The following is a 10,627-nucleotide window of genomic DNA, read 5'->3' as shown; positions in this document are numbered from 1 at the left end:
CGTCTGGAGGTTCTACTGAGCAAACTTTGCCATTCTGTTTTAATGAGTCTGTGCTCCAGACAAGGATGGCACATACTTTTCAAAATGATTTCCTAAAGACTTTTAGGAAGTTTATAAGTGTTGGTTGGTTTCAAATATTGGGTCCGTCGTTTTCTTTTCCATTCCTTCACTTTGAAATGTATTTTTTCCCACCACTCTTAAAAGTACATTACGGAGCCACAGTTTCCAGTCCAAACAAGGAAAAAAAAAATCTTGTGAACATTTTTTTTTTTTTTTTTTTACTTTGTGGGACTATGTGAGAAACGTTTTATTGGACAATCAATTAATACTGTACCTTAACTCCTGACATTGATTGTGACCACACCTGGTGACCTGACCATTTCCAAGAATTGTCAGTGGGCGAATTATTTATTTTCGACAAAACGTGGCTCTCTTTTTTGAAAGTTAGGCCTACAGTAGCCCTATATGTCTTCCACACTAACTAGGCTGGTGTCCTCCTCTCTCACGGCTTTTTAAATCTATTGGCCAGATGTTTACATTTAATGAAAGTAAAAATCAAAAATCAGCTGCAGTGCGTTTCAGTGCCAAATCTGCAGCAGGTTCCAGGATCTTGATCTCGACTGCGTGCGGAGGGGGCGGAGGAGCAGGGGCTCAGATAGGATGTGACACCGCCTTGCATTGATGACGCTTGCCATCGGGAGACATTTGGACAGCCTATGTAACCCACATACCGAGCAATGAATTGTGCGTCTTTGCTGGAGACCTAATGCTGGAGTTCACAAGATGTCTCTGCCGGATGCGTGGCATTGATGCTTTGCTGCAGAGGCTGCGGCGGGAGGACAAACCACGCGGTGTCATCTGTTGATCGGATTGGAGACAATTAAGCGCATTATCATGAGCCGCCGTGGTCCCACTTACAGGTAGGTACCGAGAGGCATTGGGAAGGAACGATAATAACAACACGAGCGCCGTTAGAGCTGCGAAGTGGGATAAACAAGGACAGGGAGTTCTTGGTTTGTATCCGCTGCAGGTATGGAGCTATTGGTATGCAGATGGAGACTTCTGAGGTTGCCTGGAGACCCGCTGCCGCATCCGCGCCTCTGCGTATTATTTTCCCCGTAATTGCAGGCTACAGGCCGGAACACATCAATGGCGGGGTGATATGTTATTCAACCTCCAGTGTGTAGCTTCTGCTGCTTGAATTTAAACCCTCTCCAGAAAAAAAAAAAGAAATCACATCATCACAGCTCACTTCAGCCATGCTCACAGCAAGCTACAGATGTTTGGCTGCTTAACTCGATCCCACTTGTTGGCCCTGTATGTCACATCATCAGCTCCTTTTCAGGATGTCAGACGATCGCCTTGTCAGACATGTTTCGTCGTAATGTCAATAAGATGCACACCAGCCTGGCTCTGCAGACAGAATACTTCATCATTTAAAAAGCCCTCTGAGCGACTTCATTTCAATGTCTGCTCTGCACATGCCTTTGTTATGTGAACGCCAATTAACATCGAGCTGCAGAAGAGGGCTGTCACTGAGCATGCTGAAGTGTGAGTTTATAAAACACAACATTGCTTATCAGCAGCTCCACAGAGGCCAAATCTCGTGGAGGTGCCCTGGCTATTTTTCTCAGAGTGTCAACTGTTTGACTTTATTCTAAAAACATTATGTCTATGAGGCAGAAGTTTGTGAAAATATTTATTACAAATTGTATAAATGATGTCTGTAAGACTTTCAGTTTTGTAGTGATGGATATCAGAAAAAGAGGCCACTGGAGACTGTTAGCTATTTTTTACTCTAACATAGTCTGAAACTATGAATCAGCATTTAAATAATGCATAGTTATAACTAGATAAACATGTATCACAGGTTTAACCAAAGATCAGTGATGTGACCTACATACTGTTTACAGAGGTGGTTCTCTACCATGGGTTTGAGACCCGTCGTTTGGGTCACCAGAGATAAACTTGAGAGGTCACTGGATGATTCATTAGAATGGGGGGAAAGAGAAAAAAAAAGTCCAACTTCATTATATTTCTTTTGAACCCTTTGAGGTGTCTCTTCTTTCCCTAAATGTGGAAAGTAAAACAATCAATCGAATGTTTTGAGGGGGGAATGAATATTGGCAGGTTCACGTGTAACCAATGACTGGTGGTACTGCTTTGATTCAAGGCAATTTGTGAGGCAGCTGCTGGAATATACACGTTAAAGGTTTTTTTTTTTTTTCCCAGTGACGAATGCTGCTGATTTGCACAAGACCAAATATGATTTGTAACAGTTAATTCCTTCAAAGTATTTCAGCAAGTCTTATTTTGTTGACATGGTGAAAGAGCTGAGCCCTCCATGGTGAGTCTCCAAACGCTGAGCAGGAGATGTGTTTATCTGTGCTGAGCATGAGTGACATCTACTAGTGTTGACAGGTGTGCTGTGCAGGAGAAGCTCACCTCTGAGGAGCGTTACATTCAATTTCACCCAGGCGCTGGGAGCAGTTTACACCTTCATGCCCCTGTCTGCATGTGTGTCACTGGCATACATTAGCTGTCATTTTTTTACTCTTTTTAAGCCTTCGAGTCAGGAGCCTCGGCTTCTTGACTCTTAGCTGCTTTGGGAGCCAATCTTCTTAAGGATATCTTGTCAAGTCATGCACGTGCAGAGAGAGAGAAAGAGAGAGTTGTAGTCAGGCATCATGGTTCCTTTCTGTTGACTAACCTGCTTTAAAAAAAACAAGACACACAATGCTGCTCCCATATTCTACAGGCACAAATTCAGCGGACACACTAACTTCAGCCTTTTCCTGTATTTATTCTGGATATGGAGTTAGTTAGGTAGCGATATCACTTTTAATAAGGATCAGCAGCTTTGGAGTGAGCAGGCCTGTCTGGAGCTGCTTACCAGAGCTGGTCACGCGCCATATGTAGAGAGACAGTCAGCATTGCCCTCAACTCCCTCAGAGCCAACCATTCAAACCGAGTTCAACGGCTTACCCTGGCTTTAGCATCTGTGCAGTAAATGTAGGGCATAGCTGTTTGCTCGTCTGCCTGCTGGTTTAAACAAGTCAACCCAGGCACTGACTTTTAGTTGTGTTGGATAGCTGCGCTGTGACAACATCTCTACATGTCCACCATGAGGCTGAGATCCAAGAGTAGAGAGAGAGGGGAGGGATATATGGAAGATGATGAAGAGGTAAATAAAACAGTTTATATACTCATTTTGGATGATGCTTTTATTTCAGCATTGAGGCCATGTGTTTGTCAGTATGTTTGTCATGTGGTTATTATTTGAATGTGAGCTTTTCATTTAGCTGCCATAAGAATATTTAGGACAAGAAATGGACAGCGTGAATTTGAGCAAAAAAAAACATTTATTGCTTTAGGGAATAATTATTTTTTTTATTTGAGTAGGGTGTGACACAAATGTACAATTAAGAGCTTATCTGTGGGGGTGAAAAAAGGTTATTGCTAAAATCTAATTTGCGTTGCAGGTGAAATTCGAGGAGACTGAAATGATTCCAAAGTCAGGAAAATCTCCGGCAGACTCAAGGAAAAGTGTCGGCATACATGAGTTTGCAGCACTAGCCAGATCCTCCTTGAATGGTATAAAAACCTTCTTAACCCTTTGTGTGTTTTTACTCTCACTTTAATGTATTCATGACGTCAAAAGTTAAGACCCTTTCCTGTTTTTCTTATTATTGTCCAGGCATCTCTCAGGCAGTCAGGGATCATGTGACGAAGCCCACCTCCCTGGCCCAGGGTCGGGTCGCCCATCTGATCGAATGGAAAGGTTGGCCCAAACCTGCAAACCCCCCTCCAGCCGCCCACTCCCACTTCAGCTCCTACAGCCACCTGAGTGAAGGAGAGAAGGAGGCCCGCTTCGCAGCAGGTATGGTCCTGTGACCTATTTGTGGCTACATCTGGTTTCCCCTTTAACTAGCTGCAGCATCATCTCCCACCTTCTGTCATTCACCTAATCCCCTAAAACTCCTGTATGTCAGCTGTCGGCCCTGCCCACCGCGCTGTCTCTTGGGTGACGGCTTGTCTTGGCAGCAGATGGTGGCCTATTAGACACTCTCCCCGAACACTTCACTGCCCACCAATGGTACAACAGCGCCTGTTGTTTTGCTGTGACTCATCCTCTCACATCGGCATGGTTTAAATAAAAGACAATATGAGCGAGAGGAGGGAGGGATGCAGGCTGCAAAGTCATCATACATTACATGCTGTATAATAAATCACATCTTGATCAATTTCTCAACAATTGAGGACATTTCTCTCTACTTTGTGACGATTAGAAAAAGTTGAATTAATTAGTAGGTGGACTGGAATAAGGTGACTGACTTTTCACAGTTTGACGGATACTTAACCTTTCTGAAAACTGTATGAGGAAGAAAGTGTATGTCGTGTAAAAGTAAATAAAAGACAAATTTGTGAGTGAATGCCCCCTCAAGTAGTAAAAATACATTGATCTGTCAGATACATCAATTCAGGGATTTTCATCCTTTTTAATGTTGCATATTAAAAAAACTGAGGCCTCATAATATAAGTAGATGAATTTGGTTAAAAATAAATAAAGTTGTTATTCTTAAATCCATTGAATGTGTGTTCCTGCCAGGAGTGGCTGAGCAGTTTGCCATTGCTGAGGCTAAGTTGCGCGCCTGGGCCTCTATTGATGATGATGAAGAGGACGACTCGAATGATGAGGACTCCCACACCAATGGACAGACTCACATCTTCTCCAGTCAGAGCTCAGGTATCTACAGTCGCCACCATTTTGTTCATTTCAGCTCATTTTGATAATCTCATCTCTGCGTCATCACTCACAAAGCACTCCATCTTTCCATGCCCCCCCCCAATTATCCATTCATCCCCAGGTGTTCTGACTTTTTGCTCCTCCCTCAGACGCCGCCACGTCCAATCCTATCACCGGACCGCCATGCCAGCCTGAAGTTAACGGCAGAGAGGCCCCGCCCCCTGAGAGTCCCCTGGGCCCCAGCAGTGACAGCCTGCTGTGCGACGAGCACATTGCTCACAATGACCCACATTCACCCCAGACCAATTCACCTACTTTACCCAGCGACTGCACGAGCCCCTTCCTGGAGGAAGAAGAGGAGGGGAGGCTAGGTGGTCCTGAGGGGCAGCAGGCTTCTTTGCAGGAGCAACGCAGCGAGGTCTGCATCCACCACAAGTCAGAGTGGAGGCCTCGGGCTAGGAGCAGCAGGTTTGACTCCTGCTACTCCACCTCTCACTCAGAGTCTCCTGGAGAGGAGGACGAGGAGGACGAGGAGGAGGATGGCAGCGTGTTTCATGAGGCCCGGGTATGGCATTGCAGTCCGAGAAGCTTCTTCTCTGACAGGGCTTCATCCGGAGTGGCATCTTTCGAGGAAGAGGAAGAGGAGGAGAGGGATGAAGTAGAGGAAAAGAAAGAGTTTTTGATGTGATGTGTTGTCCAACGTTATGTCTCTTTGGGTCCGTGTTGATTCTGGATATGACGTAACCTTTTCTGCTCTCACCGTTTCCCCCCCTCTCCACCTCCTCTTCCTCCCTCTCCTCCTTGGATCATGTCTTCTCCACTCTCTGCCTTCTGTCTCTCATCCTTCAGGCCTTTCATGAACTGATCTCGCTCCACCGTTTATCGCTGCTATAAACAGTATATCTACATATATGTTGGAGAGTTTCACCAGAATGTTAAGCTGTTGTTCAAACTAGGTTTTGTACATTTTAGTGACGAGTCGTGTGTTAGTATTGTGTTTGTTTTTCTATGGATATTTTGTAGTGTTGTTTTCTCTGGATCATGTGGGTCGGGCAATGTTTGATACTGAATGTCTGAATGTCCTGCATATATAAAAAGGATTTTTTTGGATGAAGATTGTCGTTTTTTTTCAAAAAACAATCAGAACACACAGGTTAGAAACACAACTTCTTAATTTTTATTATTTAATCATTCACTCATGTACAAAAACAATTCCATGTCCTCTGAAAAATAACAATGGCTGTTGGATTTCAAATGCATAATCTTCCTATATACAAAAGCATGTACGTATATCTCATTCATGTATGTTCATATGTACAAAGCATATACAGGCCAGTGCCATATAAAGGGAGATACTACAGACTTATTGCTTAACTAGATACGCTGCAAATTAGCTTATGCACGCTCTACATTTAACTCCTTAGACTTTACCTTATATGGTGACCACTACTTCACATTCTATACGCTAACAAAAATGTTGGGACATGAATAAGTCTTTGCACAAATATTAACACAGACATAAAATAATGCTGCAATGAAATCACATAAGATCGAAATAATGCTGAAAAATGTTGCATGAAGCTAAAGTACTTACATCCATTTAAGGTCTTGACAAGAACTCACACACATTTTTGCTCTACAACACTTTTTGAACTTGTGTGCCACTGTGCTTCATAAAGCCGTTACATTTCTCAACATTGCGTTAGAGGCCAGGCTGGATTAAGATACGCGGAAGATATCATGGTGTTAATATCTACAGGCCGTATACATGTGTGCGTATATACTGTGTATATGTGTGTGTTTGCATGGTTTTTTTTGTGTGTGTGCTCTGTACAACAGCCAGTGTCCTCCTTTCACTCGGAGCTCGAAGTTTTGTCCTTTTTATCATGCTATAAACACATTAAACACAGTAAATACAGACATAGCAGAAACTGTAGAGGCAGTTCAAGTGACAAGACAGACTGACAGTCTACTTTGCCCTTATCGAATCGGCCGCTATAAAGCCAAACAAGGCTAAATGTTGAATAAATCAAACTCATGGTAATTACAATGTGCTTCATTATTTGGAGCCCTGTGCTAAGTTTGGCGGACCTTTGGAAGCTGCCTTTGTCATCGTGTGAACAGTAGATCCCATCTGATTTAGGTTTTTTTTTCTTCTTTTTTTTGGGGGGGGGGGGGGGGGGGGGGGCTGACGTGAACACCAACATTTGATTGTGAAATAGACATAAAGAATAGTGACAATGAAATGCTATTACATGTATCTCTACCAAGACTGCAGTGCTGTAAACAGTTGAATATGGGAAACTAATGATTACATTGGTATATCACCTTGTACTGCATTATAACTGTAGGCTATATTTATTGCATATCAGCAAACATTAAACCAACACTGCTATATTCAATGTTAGTTGGATAGGTAGTTGTTGAATTCATACTGTCACTGTGCCTGTCTTTGTTCTTCTGTGCTTGCTTCTCTATTATTTACTCCTTTCCTTTCCCCCTACATCGCTTTTTCGTGGCATGTTTCTTTCTTTATTATGTTTGAAGTTATATTTAAAGGATGTCGTTTTGGCATGAAGAGTCAAAATATGTTCGTGAGTCCGTACAAGAGAAGCATGGCAAGAAAAACTCTTTATGTGACGCACACACGCATACGCACACACGCACAAACACTTTCATTGGAAAGATGAAGCTGGTAATATTCTACTTTTTTCCTTATTTTCAACAAATCCCATGAACATTAAGTCCATCATTGCACTGGTTTTAATGTTTGTTACAATGAACATTAGTTCTCTAGTTATTGTTAAAATCTTATCATTCCATGAAAACTCTTTTTTACATAAAAACTTCTAGTACAACAGCTTGAATTGGTCTCAACAATTCAGTATTTCCCTTGTTAAAGACATTTTTGCACACAAAAAAAGTCAGCTGTTGGAGAAAATGATTTGGCCCATTAAAACCGTTTGGTGAACTTATTTTACTGCTCAACATATTCCTGTATTTTAGCCATAAACATAGCCCATTAGTTTGTATTTGCAGCTAAAAAGAGGTCCCAACAAGTTTGAGTGATAAACTGACTCCAGATAAGGACATTATTGTGGATTCTTCTATTGAAACTAGAACAGTGGTTCTCAACTGGTCTAGCCTAAGGAACAACCACCAACTCCTTCACGAAAATCGTAACCCAAATTTGTGATATTTTTTCAACCAGTCAGATTTATTGACTGAAAAATAGTGCAGTTTGGACCTCAGATAGTACGAAAACATGTTGCGGAAAAAAGAGATGGACCAAAACATACATGTTTTAAGAGTGCTTCATAGACTTTTTGACACAATTTCTTGCCATTAATGAATTCCAAGGGTCAACCGATAGACCTTCTCATGCTTTTAACTGTATCACACAATCAGAATTGACTGAGATGCAATTAAACTGATTTTGAAAGGTAATTCTTGACCATAGTAATCCCAGTAAAAACTCAAGTTTCTAACCAAGGATGAGTTGAATGTCCCTGGGAAATGGGCTGTAGTGTCATTTAACAAATAGGAACGCTCTCTAGGTTTAAATAGGTCCAGACTAAAAGTAGTACACAAGACCCCCAATGAGTCAGCAAAGTATAAGGTGCACTACTCTGCCTGGAAACTGGAAACAGGAGACCCCTCTGGAGCCAGATCTGTGTTCAAAGAACACAGTGAACGTCTGCTGGCTTGGTCTTGACCCATAGGGCAGAGCCCCCCCCAAAAAAAGTAAGGGGGTCCAGTGCAGTATAAACCAGGTGACAGATGGATGGGAAACATGGCATGAAAAGCCAACTCTTGTGATTAAGCAACTGCATCTGTTAAAAGTAGTTGGCCTCATGGCTAATAAAGAAAACCGTTTCTGAAACCAAATATCTGGAGCAGGGTCGGACTGTCTGCTTCTCCAGATTAGCCCAGGGTTAGTGATGCTGTGCAGGTGTGGGAATACTCAGGACGCCCCCCCCCCCCTGCTGAGCCTCACAGTTAAAGTTCTCAAAAAGAATATATGGGTCAAATTCATATGACTGCATGTTGTGGGGAGAAACTCAGGAGCGGGAAGCAGGGCTTGGCTCAGGCAGTTTTCAGAATAAAATGAAAAGTGCTGACTCGGATGAGCAGTGGACGAAAACTTTCGGAAACACCTGACACAGAACCCCAGAGTTTTAAGATCTGTGGGGAGTCTAATCCCTATCCTTGACAGAGGTTACTGAGGTAGTCCAGAAGCTCCTTAGTGGCAAGGTGACTACTGATGCTGGAGGGTCTTGATGTTGTTGGGCTGTCTATGCTGGCGCACCTCTTCAGTGTTACATAGAGGACTGGAGTCGATGCCTGTGGAGTAGTAGACCGAGCTTATAGGTCCCATTTTTGGAAAATGAGACAGGATGTGCTTCAAAGATAAAATAATAATAATCAAGGTATAACACTACTCAGCCTCCCAGGTAAAGATTCTCCCGAGGTAGTGAACCAAAAGTCACTGTCAATTGTGGAACCTTAGATAAAGGAGGAACAATGCAGTTTCCATCCTGGCTATGAAGCAGTGAACAAGCGTTTTATCCTATACTGGGCGGTCATAGGAGTTTGCTGGTTTAGTCAACATGTACTACTACTGTACCACCATGTCTCCAAAGGAGTCCTGTGGGGGCTTCTGCAGAAATTTGGAGCACAGAAGCCATTGCCATTAGGCATCTTGTCCTTGTTTAGTTATTGTGTGCATGGTCCCCTTATCCTCAGCACAAAGTCCATCATGTGACTTGGCTGATGTAGCCTTGAGAAGCTAACCTTAGAAATGGACAGCTGGCTACAAAGGTCTGATAAGATCACTTCTCTATTACTGCACAAACCCAATTTTTCCTTCAGTCTTTAGTTTAAACCAGCCCTCAATCAAATGACAACATTAAAAAGACAGCAACCTCAGATATTTAAGGTGCACTATGTGTTACTGTATACGTGAAAAAGACTCAAAGACTTGAGTGTTTATCCAAGGAGTTCTCATTGATAGAAGTATGTTGTCAATGGGAATTAAAGAGCCATGGAAGTCAAAAAGAGTCAGAGACAAGCCCATCTTCAGTTCATGGGAGGTTAAAAACAAGAATACCACCGGCTTCATCGCCACATTTACACAGTTTGAAACTAAATCTTACATCATCAGCTCATGCTCACTCTCACCCACTCACTCCTGCCACAACAACATTAGAAACACAGGTATCTAGGCTGGACTTTTGTGAGCGACCTCTAGAAGAGTAATAAACGTAAACATTCATGGAGCGAGAGTACGGATCGCCTCTGATGACTCTGAGTGATCCCCAGAGATGGTAGGGCTCCCCTCTCCCTCAAGTTCTAATTGGTCCTTGTTGTTCGGAGATGGACTCCTCTGTTGTTGCTCTGTCTCATCTGGCTCAGACGTTTGGCTGGGGGGTTCATAGTCACAAGCCAGTTCTGTTTCCTCGGTGTGGGAGGGGCTACAGTCAAAAGTAAAATCTGATTGGTCCTCTGTGAATGAGGGGCTTTCCTGGAGTACCAACTCAGCCGAATCATTTGTATCATCCCCTGGGCTGGTTTCAAACTGCAAATTCGTTTGGTCTGTGAAGTTGACCGGGATCTCTTTATACGAGAGATCTGGCTGATCCTCCACGTCAGGGAGGTTTGGTTCCCTTGGCAATGAGAGCCCTCTGTGGCGAAGGCACAGCTTGTGTAGTTCAGTTACCTCGGATACACTTGTGGTGTTACCAGAGTCACGGAAACTGGCCAATGGAGGGCGCACTTTTACCCCAGTTACTGTCACTGAGCCCTCGATGGCCTTGCGCAGCTGGACAAAACCAAAGCCAGAAAGAAAAAAAACAGCCAGAGAGCGTAGAACACGTGTAA

The 10,627-nt window shown here is 43.1% G+C and overlaps 2 protein-coding genes across 3 annotated transcripts in view; one reads left to right on the top strand and one right to left on the bottom strand.

Annotated features, from left to right (window-relative positions):
- Window positions 1-635: 635 nt before the first annotated feature.
- Window positions 636-5,861, top strand: fam131aa (family with sequence similarity 131 member Aa). 2 transcript variants are annotated; one of them, XM_061044685.1, is made up of 5 exons: window positions 636-920; window positions 3,483-3,594; window positions 3,698-3,880; window positions 4,610-4,747; window positions 4,897-5,861. In XM_061044685.1, the coding sequence occupies exons 2-5, from the start codon at window positions 3,504-3,506 to the stop codon at window positions 5,433-5,435; spliced, it is 951 nt and encodes a 316-aa protein (XP_060900668.1). In that variant the 5' UTR covers window positions 636-920; window positions 3,483-3,503; the 3' UTR covers window positions 5,436-5,861. The 2 variants fall into 2 exon arrangements, with proteins under 2 accessions (XP_060900668.1, XP_060900667.1); XM_061044684.1 differs by lacking the exon at window positions 636-920 and adding an exon at window positions 1,688-3,184.
- A 1,059-nt stretch (window positions 5,862-6,920) lies between these two features.
- Window positions 6,921-10,627, bottom strand: part of clcn2a (chloride channel, voltage-sensitive 2a) — a 40,354-nt gene continuing 36,647 nt past the window's right edge. The window contains exon 25 of the mRNA XM_061044687.1: window positions 6,921-10,568. Within this exon, the coding sequence (XP_060900670.1) occupies window positions 10,020-10,568 (549 nt within the window). The 3' untranslated portion in view covers window positions 6,921-10,019. The remainder of the gene's footprint in view (window positions 10,569-10,627) is intronic.

The sequence above is a fragment of the Labrus mixtus genome, chromosome 8 (assembly GCF_963584025.1).
Source record: "Labrus mixtus chromosome 8, fLabMix1.1, whole genome shotgun sequence".
Classification (NCBI taxonomy): Eukaryota; Metazoa; Chordata; class Actinopteri; order Labriformes; family Labridae; genus Labrus; species Labrus mixtus.
The sequence above is the reverse complement of the archived record's forward strand: the minus strand, read 5'-3'. Positions and strand labels throughout refer to the sequence as shown.